Below are 18,906 nucleotides of genomic sequence, written 5' to 3'. Positions count from 1 at the left end.
ATTCAGGCCCTGGACTATGGTGAGCTACATTCAGTCCTAGAAAATGTGATCAACACAGCTGTCAGAAATTAATAACAGCATTACTATTACAGCGTCTTTTTATCCCTCTCTTGCTTGTCTCTACCACTTCTGGAGCCTCCTGCCGAATTCCATCTTATTAGCCTCTCAGTACAGAAATTAAAACATGACAAATGGTTCTTAGGGCAGGGCGCTGGGTTTAGTTCTTTATTTTAGTTCACCCAGCTTTTTCCTCCAAAAACAACAACAATAACAAATAAATAATAAGGATCCAGGCATGGCTCTTGCAGTTTCCCCTTTAATAATAATAATAAAACCCAGAAGTGGTATTTAAGTGATGATACCCAGTAATTTGTTCATTCTTCTGTCAGTGTAATTTACAAGGCAACGACAGATAAACATAGCTATACAAGATTCATTTACGGTGACACAATGGCAGATACACAGAGCAGAACCCTGCCTATGAGATAAAGTGGACTGAGTGACTTATGCAGTAATTAGGGGATAATTGTCATTAACCTCGCAAACAGTAGTTTACCCATATTGTTTAAAAGGCTCCAGGATGCATAATGACAAGGTAATCTGTCAAAGCGCTAGGGGGAAATATTAATAAGATTTGTGCAGGCCTGGATAGAAAATATGCAGAAAGCGGCCACATTAAGCTAATTGGTGGATGAATATACACTTGTAAAAGTGCTTCTAATGGCACGTTTGCTGCTCTCCAAATGACTACTGTTAATGTGGAGAAGTGGGCTGCCTACAAAGTCAGGACTGCTGGGACAAGAGGGTATTAAGTCATGCAGCACAGTTATTATTACCTTGTCCGCCACAACACATTTCCCCCCTCATTTTTCTTTTGCATTTCAAGGTCCATAATATGTTCAGATATATAACTCAACCTGTTCTTCCGTGTATGTCAATATTTCACCAATCTCTGCTTTATTTTTGTGTGTGCGTGCGCATGTGCATGCGTGCCATTCTTGCACTCTGCTGCTCTTCTTCATGATCCGTCCATCCCAAACGTAACATGTTTCATTCCTAGCACACATGTGAATGAACACCCAGGAATATTCAAGAACAGGAAGCCTCGTTGTCATGTGATTACCAGCAACAAGGCATTGCCATGAAAAGAATGCTAAAGGCAGAAATTGGATCTCTGAATTCTTCTGGTTCTCAAATTTAATCCATTCTGGGAGTCCGTTCAACTCCCGAAATGGTTTGAAAACCAAGGCACGGCTTCTGATTGGCTGCAGGAGCTTCCTGCACTCAATTGGAAGCCACGGTAGCCGCGTTGGACAATCGCTTCCAAAAAACGTTCGCAAACTGGAACACCCACTTCCACGTTTGCGACATCTGGGAGCCAGATTGTTTGGGAGCCAAGCCGTTCAACTACCAAGGTACCACTGTACCATTGTTGACATATAACTGCATTTCATGAATTGAACGGATCAATGGAGAGAATTTTTGAGTGAAACCCTGGCTATGGGTGGGCCTACAAAGTCTTTCAAAGGTGTTCACCACTACAGCAAGCAGATCAGTCATGTGAAGGACTTTGAAGATGCTCCTGGACAAATAATTATTTATTCTCCTCAGTTTTCTTTGAAGCCTCTGCATTCAAGCTGCCTACAAGTGCCAATGTGCAAATACAAATAGCCGAAGTTTCTACGCAGAAGAGGAACACACACATATAGGCATAGGAACATAGGGACTGCCCCCCATATGAGGGGGGTCCTGTTTGGCAACCCAACTAGAAGCACTTCTGCAAACACTCTGCATGGTGCCAATACCCCTCTGGCCCGAGGACATTGTAAGGCACTTCTCTTACTTGGAGGACTCCAGTTCAGAATCTCTAGTGCAAGTTAGGGAAACCTTGGCCTTCCAGATGTTGCTGAATAACAACTCCTATCGTCCCTAGTCATTGGCCATGTTTGATGGGGAGTTGGAGGGCCAGAAGATTCCCCTCATTTGCTCTAATACAACCATAATTTCCCACCGTCTATCAGAGTCAATAACTGTTAGATCAGGTTGGAAGCCTTTTAATGAAGAGGCTCCTCTTAGCCAGGGCAGAGCTACCTACTTTGACAGACCCGCAGTTAAGCTCAAGCTGGGGATTACTGCTGCAGAAGCAACATCTGAGCACTGCTGTCATGAACTCTCCAGCCTGAGTCCTGCATGGAGCTGTCCAGTGTACCTTCGCCTCTGCTGAGGCCATGCTCACAGCAGAACAGGAAACTGAACCCATATTCGGTAATAAGCAAGTCTAGCCAGTAATGTTTAGTTGGAGCCATGGAGAGGAAAGCAATGTTCTAATCCCTCTGTTATCCCCATCATCGCCAGTATCATCACCACTGATGATGTTTCCTTCCGGCTGCATATCCACATATACCCAACTTTTGAAATGCTTCTCAAATGCAAAGTTCCTGAGCTGGGCTGTGTCCTTGCTGTTGGCTCTAGGCTAGGGGTTAATACTCACTCTGGTATCTGCAGTTATCTAAATGCCTTAAAACAGCTACATCACTGTATCTTCGGTCCTCCATAGAGGATGAATTACTTGTTTATCAATCTGAGTTGATGAAAGCATTTCAGATTCTCATGATTGAGGAAAGGATGAATCAGAAACAGTTTGTAACCTAGACAGTGCTTTGGGAAACCTAGACAGCTTTTTCTGGGAATGTGTCCATGAAACTCTTCTGCTGATCTTCTCTCCTGCTCCCAATTACTTGACCATGCCTTAGGGGCTCACAAAGATAGTAAAGGATTTACAGGAGGTGCCATCCTTGGTTCTTGCTATGTTTAAGATACTGGAAGCAATCTATAGAAAGCAAGGGGAGATGTACTGCTCCAATTGTTGTGATTCACTGTGCATTTAAGGATTCTTTAGGTTGTCTAAATGGAGCACTGAATAGGCTTTGGGGGAAAATCTCAGAGTACTATTGGTAAAAAAGGATGGGTCTTCCTAGAAAGTTGTGTTTTTTGAAGGTGCCACCTTGGCCTGACAGGATTCAATCAAGGGAGGTCAATTACCGTTTTAAAGCCATAAATGTGTACCATAACTTAAAAAACAAAATTGCAATACAGATTAGTGCTAAAAGAAGAAGAATGCAATCTCACCAGGCCCATAATCAAGACTGGTCCATACCAAGGTGAATATGTTATTAAAAATCAAACAATATGTTTTTCAATCTTGAAACTTGTGTTTTGTTATAAAGTTATTTGAGCTACAGAGCTAAAAACAGTTTTCTGAAAGCAAATCCTAATAGTATAAATTAGGATTATTTTAGACCTATTCGCACAGGGAGTTCCGCACCCTTGCTAACTAATTTGCTACTGCTGGCAAGAGTTTCCCTTCTCTTCTCCAACTAAGTGAGAAGTTCTGCATATATGTGCTACCATTTTATTTTTGGAAAGCAGGAAAGCTGATGGGTTTTTTTAAAAAAGAAAAGCTGAGCTGCATATCTGTCCATTGTATACTAACCCAAGAGAATAAAAAGTCTTCTGAGTGTCCACATTTTTATTCCACCTTGTGGGGGGAATTTTGACATCCCTTTAGGATGCCTGTTCTGTGTGAATCCTGCTTCCATAAATGACCTGAAGTACATACTGAGACTATTCTTGATTTATGAGAACTTTCCAGGTCAAGTTGCCCTCAAATCAGCATACCTGTTGAACCACTGTTCATCCATTTGGATCCTCACTACAAAGTAACTGCAACAGGGGAAAGAGTCGTTTGAATTGACCATTAAGCCTTGTTCAGATACTACATTTTTTCTGGATTGGAATCATGTAGACCTCAGGATTGACCTTGTTATTTTCAATGGCGCCACAGTTCTGGTATTCTCATATATAAACCTGTGCAGAAGGACCTTAGATACACAAGACCATGGCCCAGGCCTGTGGACCTTGTTATTTTCAATGGCGCCACAGTTCTGGTATTCTCATATATAAACCTGTGCAGAAGGACCTTAGATACACAAGACCATGGCCCAGGCCTGTGGACCTACTTATATTATGGGCAGCGTACAGTTGTGGATGGTAGCTGGTAGTGGTGCTGGCATGATCATGACCCCATGGGAATCAAGAAGAAGCTCAATACCATGAAGCATTTCTTCTGTTTGGGGGCTGTATGTACAATTGTGACAGACACCCCCCCTTTTTTTTAAGCCTATTGGGTGTCTGAGCTGTCAAATCTAATCTTCTGCCTGTGGATTCCATGATGATTGCCATCACATTTTGCTGTATGTAATAATGTTTGGTGATGATGCCTATTGTTCAGTTGTGTGCTGTTTGGTGACTCCTTTGTGTAACTACTTGTGTTTTCCTGTATTCTCCCATCATCTATTCAGCCCAAGAAACAATGGCAGGACACATTATACTGTTATACCAGGAACTGTTCTAATTTGGGTGAAGGTACTTCCTTGTATCGAGACCTACTACTATCTCAATTAGGACATTTTCTAAATAATTGCCCTAGTCCTTCAATAGGAATTAAGGGAGCACATTTCCATATTTCCCAATTGGTTAGCATGCTGCTAGCTGGCTCCTCATTTGGAGGGGGGAAATGTACACAGCAAAGTAAAGCCTGCCTCTTAAAATTCATGCAGAATTGCACTGCCCCAACTTATTCTCTTTGTTGTCGTGTATTTTCCAACTTTTCTCTCTGCGCCAGAACTTCATTTAATCAAGAGAGACACATTCATTTCACTTTGTGCATTTTCATATAATTTGTTGCAAATGCTTCACCTCATTATACCGCAGTCCTTCAGGGCCAAGCATTCAGAATGTTGTAAAGAGAGTAATTATTATGGAGATTTAAGGTAGACTGGAGCTTATAGAACACGGAAGATTCATATCAGAATGAGAATTACTGGAGACCTCTAGAGAAAATCCGTATCCTGAATGTAGTGGTATTAATTGGGGATCTGGTAGATTGTGCCTTTTGAAATCAGCATGGGACCAGTGCTTAAGTACTTTGTTAGACAGTCTCTCTGCTGCTAGGGGTGCAGAGATTTAAAGCCAAAGTCTTAGAGGTCTGTGATCATTAGAGGTCTGCTTCAGTTCTATATCATGTGTTAGCCTGATTGTGGTACTCCTTTTTTTGTTTTACTCTGTTTTCTCATCTGTTCCTCATCACCTTTTTTCCAGTTCTGTAGCCCCCATGTTTATTCCCCTCAGGTCAATACTGCATCTCAGACTCTTACTGCCTGGCAATCTTATTTATTTATTTCATAACATTTACATAGTGTTTGATTGTTAACAAAAACAGCATTTAAAGCAGTTTACAAATAGAATGTAAAAAAAAAATGATCAGTGAATGAAAAAGGTAAAAAAAAACCTCTTTAAAACACTCAAAAAAATAAAATTTTCTATGATGAGCTAGAAAACCGATGTTAAAATACATGCCAACATACTACATTTCTGGGTAGGTTTGCCTAAACGAAATTGTTTTTAGCAGGTGCTGAAAAGAGTCTAGTGAGGGCACCTGCCTCTCAGTAGACTGGGAGCCCCAAAGTTTGGGTGCCACCACACTAAAAGATTGATTTATTACAAACGTTTGTCAAATCCTTGCATGTCTGAACTGGTACCCAGTTTTGCCTGTGTTCTCTCAGGCATGAGTCACGAAGTAAATTAACAATATGCAGAAATACAGTGGATAACAACTGTGCTTGCGCCAGGGTTTTCTTTTGGGGTGGGCGGGCTTTGACATAGGACCATTAGTGCCCCGTCAACCAAGGAGAGGTGGGGCCCGCAAACTGAAAATGCTCTTAAGTGGCTGGATAACAATGCTACCTCTTCCAAACATGGAAATGCTTGCACAGCAATTATACCAGCCTGCAGTCTGGTCTTCACAGGCCATCTGGCAGGAAACTGACTCATGCCATGATGCAGACCATGCAATTTAGCTGCTCGCTAGCATGCAGCGATAAATTTGCAGACAGAAAGTCTCAGGTTCAAGCCATGGCATTTCCAAATAGAGCTGGTAAAGATTCTTGTCTGAAACCCCGAACACCCATGGCAAGTTCGTGCAGACAGTACTGAGTCACATGGGCCAATTCATTGATGGTTTAACTGGCTCACAGATTTCTGCTGATCTGAGGAGGGCCAGATTTTGGTTTGATGAGGCCCTAAGCTACTGAAGGTATTGGGGGCCTTTATATGTCCAGCTGTCCTTTGTCAACAACAAATTTTCACTGTTTTTTTGTGTTGAATATATGTTATATGGTAATTTATAGACATAATACGTATCTAAAGCCATTTGCACATTACAAGATACATATGTTATCAAAGTAATTGTTCAACTGAAATACAATTAAAAAGAAGTATGTTAATAGTGAAATAATTATTAAGCTCTAACTGTATGTAGAGCTTATGTAGGTATGTATGTATATATGTAGAACTGTATGTAGGGGATGCGGGTGGCGCTGTGGGTTAAACCACTGAGCCTAGGACTTACCGATCAGAAGGTCAGCGGTTCGAAACCCCATAATGGGGTGAGCTCCCATTGCTCAGTCCCAGCTCCTGCCAACCTAACAGTTCAAAAGCACGTCAAAGTGCAAGTAGATAAATAGGTACCGCTCCGGCAGGAAGGTAAATGGCATTTCTGTGTGCTGCTCTGATTTTGCCAGGAACGGCTTAGTCATGCTGGCCACATGACCCGGGAAAACTGTCTGCGGACAAACATCGGCTCCCTTCGCAAGTACAGCGAGATGAGCGCCGCAACCCCAGAGTCATTCGCGACTGGACTTAACTGTCAGTGGTCCTTTACCTTTTTTAAAACTGAAAACCAGAGGTTTTAACACCAATTACTGAAAGATCATGAGGTTACAGTGTAAACGGCATTTCCATGCACTGCTCTGGTTCACCAAAAGTGGCTTAGTCATGCTGGCCACATGATCCAGAAGCTGTTTGCCACATGATCCGGGCAAACTGTCTGCGGACAAATGCCGGCTCCCTCGGCCAGTAAAGCGAGATGTGCCAGAGTCATCCGCGACTGGACCTAATGGTCAGGGGCCCCTTGACCTTTAACTGTATGTAGGTTTTATTTTATTTGTTTTTTATCTTATATTTTGGAAATGTACATCCAGGTTTTATTTTCTTTAATTTTTTTTGGGGGGGGGGCCAAGAGAGTGGGACCGTAAGCTATAGCTTGCTTAGCTTATACGTAAATCTGGCACTGCATGTGAGACATTGTGCATAATCTCTTGCTGACTCTACATACTACAGAAGGCACGGTAGCGCTGATTCTTGTAATCTCCAGCAACGTGTTGTGAACTGGTGTGTCCCTATGTCTGGTCAGCCTGACCCAGAGTTTGTCATCTTGAAAGGGTGTGGGCTACAGACCTAATTCCAGAAGGACAACCATTTAACATTTTAATTCCAAGATACTCTTGGAAAGCAGAGCAAAATAATGACATCAAATTGTAGTTTGTGGTGAAAATTATGTAGAGCTTTAGTTTGACAGCGTCTTTGAAAGGATATAGCTGGAGAGGAAACCTGGTAGTAGTAGATGTACTTTACTTAGGACTGCTGTATGTCCAGGATTTGTCTGTCAGAAATTGCGTACGGGCGGAATTTCTGAAAATCAGTAAAAATGTCTGGCGAAACCCAGGCAATATGGCAACCATGTAGGAAGTTTAGGTTTTTTTGGCGGAAAAGAAAAGTTTAACAACTTTGCTGGATTCTCACTTTTAGTAAAGTAGGGTTGCCATATTTCAAAAAGTTCAATCTTATGAATGTCTACTCAAATGTAAGTGCTACTGAGTTCACTAGGATTTACTTCCAGGTAAGCGTGGGTACGATTGCTGCCTAAGGATAGGATTGTGCTATAAAAGAAATGTCTTATGTCTCTTATGCATCTTCACATCATTACATGCCATGTACCAAGTAGTCACTTTGTTAATGAAATAAATGCTAACGAAATAAGTTTAAGTACTTCTCAGAAACTATCACAACAGTGACAAAAAGTATTCCCTAAGTGCTTCCCAGAATTACAGTTTTTAAAGGATCTTTTTTCCATTTTAACCTTTTAAAAAATTAATTTCATCTCCTGTATGATTACCTTTCAGTGAATGCCTGAGATGTATGCATGTATGCATATATTTGCCTTTAGTTAGCTATGCCAAAAAGCAAATTAGAGAGATATATAACAATTAGCAGTTGGCTAAGGATATTGTAGATCAGAGAATATTTTCAAATCTGCATTAAATGGGGTGGAGGATCAAATCCAAGATCATTTTAGAACAAGCCGCAATAGAAAATGTTGCCTGGAAAACGTTGCTTGTCTCTTAAACAAGGTGTAAAAGCTTCCGTGTCGTATCAAAAAAATGATTTATGAAGCAGAAGCCCTCAGGAAATCATATCGCCTACTTTCTCGTTCCTGTCCACAGGGCACCCCCTCCCCCAATTAAACTTCTGAAAATTACACTGAATCTTGGTGTGAGAGGTCATCTTTTCCAACCCAATTTGTATTGCCTGAGATAATCACTCTGCGTCCATCACTCGTTCATAGATGACCCACATGGTGGGAGAGAGATGTATCCTAACACGTCTTGGTGTGTATCATCGTAACCTTCAGCTCGGCAAAAATCAGAAGACGAATGCAAGATGATTAACTCTGGCACTGTTTCCCTGACCTGGTAATAAATGTGTACATGGTTCTGGAAATATTTGTTCATACCATTAGAGAAAGAGAGAGAGAAATGTATGTTTGTTTGGGCTGAAGGAGAAAATAATTTAGGGTTATAAGTCTTATGCTGTTGGAGGTTCGTATTACATGGTTTAAAGATGTTTCTCCCCCCCCCCCTTTTCTGAAATCAAGAGGGAACAACTGTATGTAGAAATCAGTCTTAGAAAGCTCGACAAACAGAAGTATCTCCTTAAGCTTCAAGGGTATGGCATGGTGGTCTTATAGAAAGTTTCCGCCTTGATAGTCCTTGATTTGCCTGCATGGTCACAATATAATTGTCTGATTCATTAAGGAGTTTGTGGAAATGATTCGGATTGGAAACATTTGTAATGAAAAGTGGAACTGTTGCTAAAATTCATTGTCATTGAGAGAAGATCATAAGAGAAGCAAGAGACCACATACATTCCAGAAGCAATGTGAACATCAAGCCAGGTATTACATTACACCAAGGAATTTGAAGCATAGTCCAAATAGATGTTTGTTTTTGTTTCTTACAACTTTTTAAAAATCTTGAAATATTCCTATTTCCCATTATCCAGTTCTGAATTATGACACGCTGCCATTTTTTTAAAAAAGTTAGTGTTTTGCAAATATTTAGCTTTTATTATAACACAGCACATGTTTGCTCTACTATATGAAATATTTCAAGCCTGACTCAGTTTTCTGAAATAAAATAGTAGCAAACAAGATGGATTCAGTGATCAGCTGAGATAAAAGCCACTGCTTCATTTGAAGATTTCAAAATAAAAATCGCCTTTGGTTCCCATCCATGGAAATGTTGATCAGTTCATAATTTATGTTGATGAACATATAGCATGAGCATATAGCCCTAAACAGCCTCGTCCCTGTATACCTCTCTCTACCCCCATTGTTCAGTTCAGACACTGAGGTCCTCCTCCGAGGGCCTTCTGGTGGTTCCCCCCTTGCAAGAAATGAGGTTACAGGGAACCAGGCAGAGGACCTTCTCAGTCTGTGGAACGCCCTCCCATCAGATGTCAAGGCAATAAATAACTACACAACTTTTAGAAGACATCTTGAGGCAGCCCTTTATAGGGAGATTTTTAATGTTAGATGTTTTATTATGTTTTTATGTGTGTTGGAAGCTGCCCAGAGTGGCTGGGGCAACCCAATCAGATGGGTGGGGTATAAATAATCAAAGTATTATTATTATCATGGCGACATCTTTTCTTAAAAACACACACACACACAATTGAAGGTTCACTTGCAGAATTGTTCTCAGTTAGCTTTCATGTTGCTATGATTCATTTGAAAGAGGTGCAGACTTTAGTGTGTGATGGTAAATGGGAAGGGTGTAGACATGGAAGAAGTAGAGTAAACTCTGAATAACTCTAAACATAAATGGTGCTCTGAACATGCATGCTATATAAACAGAGCTAGGGTTCAGACATAGCATTCAGCATGGCAGTAACTTAGGCTGTAGTTCTATGAACACTTAACCTGGCTAGGAAGCCAACTGAACACAATGAGGCTTACTAGTAAATATACATAAGATCAAGCTGTACATCCATGGCATATTTCAAAGGCTACCCCGGGATGACTGGTCAATTCATTTAGCAAAGGAAAGAGACTTACGAACGCTTTCAGCCCATATGAGGTCATTCATTCTCAGCCGGTCTTGTGAAAAAAATGCTTCCTTTACAAGGCTATGTGGAAATAGCCTGCAGTAATGAGCTAAGGAGAGTTTTGGTATCTGTCTTGCCATGCTACACCAGAGTGGATTGATAAATTAGATTGGATATATTTGCAGTTGTTCTCCAAGAACAGATTTGGGATGGATTTTGGCCATACTCTGTGATGTTGTGCCAGCAGGCGTGACTCTGCTTCCTGTTCCTGTGTGTGTGTGTGTGTGTGTGTGGCCAGACTGTGAGATGCAGTTTATGTTAATGGACATTTGCAGGTACATAAAGGCTGTGCTATTTTTCTAGAAAAAAGAGGTACCAGAACTCACCATGAATGCCTCTCTTGTTCACTTATAATGGCTTCCACCTGAGATGTGCAGGAACTGAGTTTTGGTGAGTTCCTGCTGAGGGGGGGAAAGTCCCACCTACAGAGGTCTTCTGGACAAGAGATCTCTCCTTAACCACCAACAGGTACCACAGGGTAGGGCACACACCAATACAGAACACACTCAAAAACTCTCAGCCAGGTGACTTGTGGGAGCAAGTCCAGCAGCCTGCCAAACTATTTTGGAAAAACACCACCTTCTAGCTTTCAGTGGAATAACCCAGCTGTAGCTTTCCTGTTCTCTACTCCAGTACTGCCCTTCAGTTACACAGTGCTGTTGTTGTTTAGTCATTTAGTCGTGTCCAACTCTACCTGACCCCATGGACCAGAGCACGCCAGGCATTCCTATCTTCCACTGCCTCCCACAGTTTGGTCAAACTCATGCTGGTAGCTGCGAGAACACTGTCCAACCATCTCGTCCTCTGTCGTCCCCTTCTCCTTGTGCCCTCCATCTTTCCCAACCTCAGGGTCTTTTCCAGGGAGTCTTCTCTTCTTCTGAGGTGGCCAAAGTACTGGAGCCTCAGCTTCAGGATCTGTCCTTCCAGTGAGCACTCAGGACTGATTTCCTTCAGAATGGATCGGTTTGATCTTCTTGCAGTCCATGGGAGTCTCACGAGTCTCCTCCAGCACCATACACAGTGCTAGTTAACAATAAATGGAAGGTTAAGATCATGTGATCCCTTTGTCTGAAGGCTTCGTCCATCTTCTGTGTGCCACCTGCCATTTTTAAGATCCCACCCCCTGCTTCACCTTGCCGGGCTTCAGAGCCAGCCATGCACATACAGCTCATGCACACCCTTGCACATGTTCATAATGTGCCAGTGTCCATCTTAACTGGCTTTCTAGCATTTCATACTGGCCTGAACACCTGATTCCAACTGAACGTTTCTCCTCCACTGGGGAATATCTCTGGGGCAGTACACATGAAAAATGTTACCTAGGAATGCAAACATGGATTTTGCATTCCATCCTAATACTCTTCACATGCATTCCTTCAGGGAATGTTGGGGAGACATTTGTTCAGAATCAACCCTGAAATAAACAAGCTCCTTGCATCAGAATGCTGTTGCACATTTCAGCAGGACTTGTATGTCGGTGAATCTTCATAGTGTTGCAACCAAGAAGCAGGCCATGGCCAGGCAGGGTTTTTGAATACCTTCGTGCCATGAAGCGAGTAAGGTTTTACATTTATACTGAATGCAACTAGTGCAGAAGAACCTTGATGGGTCAGAACAACAGTCCATCTAGCAGCAGGAAGCACTGGGGAGGAATGCAGCAGCTGCGATTTCCTCTCTAGGAGCTACACACTTGTGCAATCTCTCCCTGAGCAAAGATTTGGCTTCCTGTGTCGTGCAAACTAGACTCTAACCACCCTCCCAATTCATACATGCCACAAAAATGAAATAGCTCATTTATATGCTATTGTGAACCACCCTGTGGTCTTCAGATGAAGGGCGGGATACAAATTTAATAATTAAAAACAGTCTGGCACTATCTCTCTCTCTACACATGGCACAGGCAGCCTAATTCCTCTGGAAACTTTAGAAGTAGACAAGAGGGTATACAGTGGCTTGTTCCCATAGCTTGTGAGTCCCCTAAGTTAATTATGTGCTTTGTAAAGGCGTGCTGTGAGTTTTAACTTGGAAAAAGAAAGAAAGAAACGTAGTCTTTGCCATCATTCTGCTTTTACTGATACTTTGGTTTGTATGTTTTCTAGAGAGCAATAGTTGTGGCTCTTTCTGTGTTTGTGTTTAAGCCCTACTTAGGGAAGCATCTCAGCAGGAGTCACTAAAACATTCCTGGCTTGGTGCTCAGGAAAAGGTTTGCTGGTGAATTATGAAAGTGGCAACATGGCTGGCAATAACATAACTAAGAAAGTTGCCGGTGAAATGATGTATTTATTATCTAAACATTCTAGTGCTTTTTAATCCATAGATGCTGCAGTGGAGAGCCTGACATTACAGTGCGGAATTTTTAAGTCCTACCTCGAGGCAAATCTCATACTTACTAGCAAAAATGAAAGTGTGAAATGCTTTTTAATGTATATTTAACAACAGATAGTCTGGTGATTACTGATGTGTATTCTCCTTGGACTTTTCTCTTGCTGTCAGAAGGCTGTGTTAAGAGACAACATTTTTACACATTTATGTTAGCTGCAACTATCAAATGTTTAAGAAATATTTGCAACTGTTCTTTATTTTATTTTTTAAATGGCAGAAAGCCATCATATTTTAGCTCTAACCCAACTCAGATTATAGCCAATGGCCTGTTACACACCAGCTCCATGAGTCAAAAGAGTGGGATTTGCCAAGGCTTTTGATGTGAGCTGGTGTAAAATTCAGTTTTAAATATTACTCTAGGAAAAAAAGTAAAATAAAACTTAATATTTTATACTGTACTACCTTTTTAAATTTCTGCCTCAGACAGTTTGAATTCCTAACAATGTATTTTTTTAATACACTCTCAGTTTCATTTAGTTGCATATTTTCCAAAAAGCACATTCTATTAAATTTATTTACTTAAATATTTCCTATAGTGGCACTATTTAATAAGGAATAAAATGAAGTCTAGCTCTCAGCAAGAGTTCATCTCCCATTCTAATGAATGTTAAACAGTTGCATAGCACAAAGATCTTTGCTGTTAAACAGGCCCTATTGAAGGTATTTTAGATCACAAAGCCCCAGTAGTCTACATTTTTGTTTGCTTTGACATTATTAAACCACTCTGTTTCTTTAACTATGACTCTAATTAGTGCATTTGCATGGTAGCAAAGTTTGCTTTGTGGACCGACTCCTATGAACACAGTGTTTGCATGTAGTTTTTCTGAGCTTAGCGTTTGATGAGCAGCCAGCACAGTGCTTTCAATCGAAGTCGATAATTATGCAGAATCAATAAGGTTTTCTTCTTTTGTGTTTGTCTTTGTTGTTTCTTTGATATGGCCTCTAGGATGCTGCAGGCAAAGTGCTGGACCGCTGGGCCATCATGTCCAGGGAAGAAGAGATTATTACCCTTCAGCAGTTTCTGAGGTTCGGGGAAACCAAATCCATCGTGGAGCTGATGGCAATTCAAGAAAAAGAAGGGCAGGCAGTGGCTGTTCCATCTTCAAAGGCAGACTCAGACATAAGGACTTTTATTGAAAGCAATAATCGAACCAGGAGCCCGAGTCTCCTTGCTCACCTGGAGAACAGCAACCCTTCGAGCATCCATCATTTTGAAAACATCCCCAACAGCCTCGCATTCCTGCTTCCATTTCAGTACATAAATCCAGTCTCTGCCCCTCTGCTGGGTTTGCCACCGAACGGCCTCCTGCTGGAACAGCCCACCCTGAGACTGCGTGAGCCGAGCCTATCGACGCAGAACGAATACAACGAGAGCAGCGAGTCTGAAGTCTCCCCAGCACCTTTCAAGAATGAGCAGGCATCCAGCAGGAACGCCTTGACCAGCATCACAAATGTAGAGCCCAAATCTGAGCCAGCGTCTGTGTCCCCCGTACAGACGTCCACCCCTATCAACGATTTGTCCAAGCCGGAACATACGAAAAGCTCTTTCAGAATTCATAGGATGAGGAGGATGGGGTCAGCGTCACGGAAAGGGAGAGTCTTCTGCAACGCATGCGGCAAAACCTTTTACGACAAGGGCACCCTCAAAATCCACTACAACGCTGTCCATCTTAAGATCAAGCACAGGTGCACGATTGAAGGCTGCAACATGGTGTTCAGCTCGCTCAGAAGTCGCAACCGTCACAGTGCTAACCCCAATCCCCGACTTCATATGCCCATGCTAAGGAACAATCGAGACAAGGATCTCATCCGCGCTACATCAGGCGCCGCTACCCCTGTCATAGCAAGTACAAAGTCCAGCTTAACGTTAACAAGCCCTGGCAGGCCTCCAATGGGTTTTACCACTCCCCCGCTAGATCCTGTGCTACAAAACCCATTGCCTAGCCAACTTGTGTTCCCAGCTTTAAAGACTGTGCAGCCTGTTCCTCCTTTTTACAGAAGTTTACTTACGCCAGGCGAGATGGTGAGCCCTCCAACCTCATTGCCGACTAGCCCTTTAATGCCAGCAGCTGGCACCGTAGAGCAGCTCCCCCTGCCGCCTTCGGAATCAACAGCCCCTGCGTTGATGATGCCCACGCAAGAGGCAAATACTGACCTTGCCCCGAAGAAGAAGCCAAGAAAGTCCAGCATGCCTGTAAAAATAGAGAAGGAAGTTATTGACACCGCCGACGAGTTTGATGACGAAGATGAGGATGTCAACGATAACCGGAGTGTGACTAACGATGGTGGTCATGACAATCACTGTCATTCTCAGGAAGAAATGAGCCCTGGGTTGTCTGTGAAAGACTTCTCCAAAAACGGGAGGAACAGGTGCATTTCGAGGACGGAGCTGAGAAGGGCAGATAGCATGACGTCGGAAGATCAAGAGCACGAGAGAGACTATGAAAACGAGTCAGAATCCTCGGAACCAAAACTGTGCGAGGAATCCATGGAAGGCGATGAACCCATGATGCATGAGAGAAACCACACATCCATGATGAACCACGACAGGCCAGATGAAAACCACCACGGCATTTCCCACCAAGATGAAGTTAAGGTGAAGGAAGAATTTACCGACCCTACCTATGAGATGTTCTACATGAGCCAATATGGACTTTACAACGGGGGCAGTGCCAGTATGGCTGCCCTCCACGAAAGCTTCACTTCCACTTTCAACTATAACAGTCCCCAGAAGTTCTCCCCAGAGGGCGATTTGTGCTCAAGCCCAGACCCCAAGATCTGCTACGTGTGCAAGAAGAGTTTCAAGAGCTCCTACAGCGTGAAGCTCCACTATAGGAATGTGCATTTAAAAGAGATGCATGTCTGCACAGTGGCTGGTTGTAACGCTGCCTTCCCTTCAAGGCGAAGCAGAGACAGGTCAGTAAATACCTCATTTATTAACTGGGTTTTCTTAACTTTGGTTTTAAATTATACAAGCACATGTTTTATGTAGAATATGCACATAGTACACATATACGAATGACCTCTGTGCAGAGTGAGGGTTCAGCTACACTTTGCTCCACACATACTAGACAAAGGTCTGGGCTTTCCAGGTCCAGGTGGGGGGTTTTGTCCCAGCACTTTCCCCAGAAAAAACCCCCTGCATTTTACCACTGAATCTGAGCCAATGGCAATTGCCCTATGCTCCAATTCAGCAGAAAAATGCAGGTTTCCCCAAGAAAAGCGCCAGGACAACACCAACGCTCAGACTCACCTGGAAAGCCCAGACCTGTGTCTAGCACAAAAGAGTGGGTGAGCCACAACATTATCTCCATTCCCATTTTTTACCTGGAATAATAATACAAATATTATGTCATCAACTTATGTAATGATAATAATGCTGTGGAGATACAGTTGGAAATAGATTTTATTAGTACACACAAATGTTTTTGGTGTGCTTGCACACTAGATAGTGGGCCTTGCATTAAATCTCTATGTATCTATACACACTGCTATGTGTATAGATCTCCCACTTCTTCTCCAAAGGAATGATTACCTGATATTTTAAGTATCCCATATAAGTTATTTCTATACATACGACCTACATTGTCTAAGTTTAAAAGCAAGAGATATAAAACCTTTCTGCAGAGGCTGCCACTTCTGTTACATTCATTTTCTTCTTTCTTCAGCTTCCAAGTGAAGTGAAGTTAAGGAAAAGTTCCTACTTAGAATCATCGAAAATTATATGCAGCGGGCAGTGGGGAAGCTCCTATCAAATGTATGCTAAAATAGATAGTGGTCATTTGGTGAAAGGGTGCAGCATTTCACATGGGAAAGCATCAGATATAGTATTAATGCTCAACGTGCATGATTATATTGATGGAGTGCTGCCTTGGAGACCTGAACAAGGCCCCCTCGAAATGTGTACAGGAAGCAGAGCAGCAGTTTTGGGGGCATGTTCCTTTGCACATGTGTGTGAGTTTTGTTCTCTGCATGTATGCATGTCCCCATTCTGTCAGGTGAGCACTATGCACCCAGATAAAGGGAAACTCAGGCATATTTTTCACCTTAATAACAGCCTTTCATTTCAGCTGGGCACTGGGATGATATCACACTGCAGTTATGCTACATAGGTTCTGAAAGAGTTCACTTTAAACGGAAGCAGCTGGCCCTAAATGTTGTAGCTGTTTTTTAAGAAACAGAGTCCCTTTTTTATTATTCCAAAAAGAAAAGTGTAATGTAGATGGAATTTGCCAGAGTGGGTCAGTGGCAGGTTAACATATTTATTCCATATTTATGGTTTTAAATGCACACATATATCTGCATAGGGTTTCCTTAAAAAATAAATAAATAAGGTAATAGATAGACAAAATTGGGACCACGATATGAAGACAGATACATCATTTAAATGCCACCATTGGGGCTGAATCACTTACCTCCCACATACTAAAATTCTCAAGAAGGAAAGGCAATGTATTAAATCCCAGTAGCCCCTAGTCGGTTCATCCTATAACTTGCCCCGTTAAACTGAGCCCCAGTGGGCCTCCCATTGTCTGTTCTTAGCTGTCAGAGCTAAGCGGACAGAACTGAGCAAACAAATCAAAATGGAGGACCAAACACTTCAATTCTGATTCACCACAACCTAGTTAAACAGATATATTTAGGACCTTTTCAGACGTTATGTTTTGTCACATACTAACTCAGGGAACTGTAGCATGTTCTAAGTAACAAACTTCGATATGGTTTGATCCTGGCTTAAGTGATTTTGATTAGAATAACCCACATTTTCCTAATGGGTGAAGGAGGAGGACGAGGAAGAACATGACTCCGATGCTCAGTCCATTTCATTTCTGATCACCTGAACCTTTGTTTAGATAATTTGCTGAACTGGGCAGCTGTGCCAAACTAGTTTTATCTCTGTTTAATGTGTTAAATGTGCCTTAATTTTAAGCACAATGCTAAGCTTGGCCAGGATCCAAAGAATAGTGAAACTCATTCCATTAGCCCAAAGAAACTTTACAGTTGTTTTTCTCCAACAGAAAATCCCCACGGGCAGGGGATGTTCAAAGGAAAACAACTTAAGAATTCCACTGAGCTAGTTCAAGCTCATTGTGTGACCTGAATAAGCTCTTTGGATCGTGATCTATGCTTACTTAAGAGTAAACTCCGGTGGAATTTTGGCAGCAGCTTGGCTTCTTTGTGTTGCAAGTGTCATTGTATGAACAATGATAACCAGTCTTCTAAGATCAGTTTGGCTCTGTGGTTTTGAGAAGGTTTGTGTGGCCAATCTGCTTTGCCTCATGGACTTGGAGTCAAATGGTGTGCAAACAGAAAACGTATGTCTCTCCCCCCCCCCTTAAGTCAGGGGGGGAGAAATAACAAAGTCTATAATATTATTGTGTTCTTTGAAACATAAAAAAGGAGAACCTCGTGTATCATAGAAAATGTCTTTGGATAATATATTTAATTGGCAGCAGTGTTGGATGGACAAAACAGAATCTGATAATGAAGTTCATATGCTGCCTATAATGTATTTGTGAAAAGTTATGATCCAAAGATTTAAAGCTAAAAAAACCCCCCAATATTCTCTAGCAGCATTCTTCCAGCTAGTTTGTAAATAACAACTCAAAACAACAAATCTGGGATATGTTGAATCCCTAAATATAATGTATACTTCTCTATTATTCTAGCATACAGTGTAGCAGTTTTGTCCTACTCAACCATGGAACAAAGTGAAAAGGAAGTTTGTTCCCTTAATTATTTCCTTTATAAACAGATACGCTGGAGTTCCAGAAATTAGTTTGAACTTCAGAATTGCAAGGTCTTCATGTAGTGTGCATTGGAAAGTCTGCAAGATGGCTTTGGCTGAAGTGCCCTAGGAATTATAAACTTTGAACAGCAGTCCACATTTCAGTTGTCTGCACAATTTGCCAATGCAACCTGCATAAATAATAATAATTTTATAAAATTCTAGCAGCTTTCACAAAAGAGCTGGTTACTCAGTATTTCAGTATATGGTGCAGATAAAATATGACTGAAACATGAGTGTGAAAGAATTAGTCAGCGGTCTTAGAGCTGCTTACAAGGTCCTACATTTCTGGAAGAACTCATATGCCAGTGTATAAATGCATTTGAAAGTAGGGCCTGCTTTTCATTGTTAGTTCTTTATATTGACATTATGCCAGTCATTATCTCCAGATA

General features: G+C 41.8%; 1 protein-coding gene across 10 annotated transcripts in view; it reads left to right on the top strand.

Moving 5' to 3' along the window:
* The window catches only part of BNC2 (basonuclin 2), a 401,737-nt gene that overhangs the window by 358,000 nt on the left and 24,831 nt on the right, over nucleotides 1–18,906 (top strand). For all 10 annotated transcript variants that reach the window (XM_053371775.1, XM_053371779.1, XM_053371777.1 and 7 more), the window contains one exon: nucleotides 13,673–15,642. In XM_053371775.1, coding sequence (XP_053227750.1) covers nucleotides 13,673–15,642 — 1,970 coding nt within the window. The remainder of the gene's footprint in view (nucleotides 1–13,672; nucleotides 15,643–18,906) is intronic.

The sequence above is a fragment of the Podarcis raffonei genome, chromosome 17 (genome assembly GCF_027172205.1).
Source record: "Podarcis raffonei isolate rPodRaf1 chromosome 17, rPodRaf1.pri, whole genome shotgun sequence".
NCBI classification, from domain to species: Eukaryota; Metazoa; Chordata; class Lepidosauria; order Squamata; family Lacertidae; genus Podarcis; species Podarcis raffonei.
Note: the sequence above shows the minus strand (reverse complement) of the source record. Positions and strands in the feature narration are given on the sequence as shown.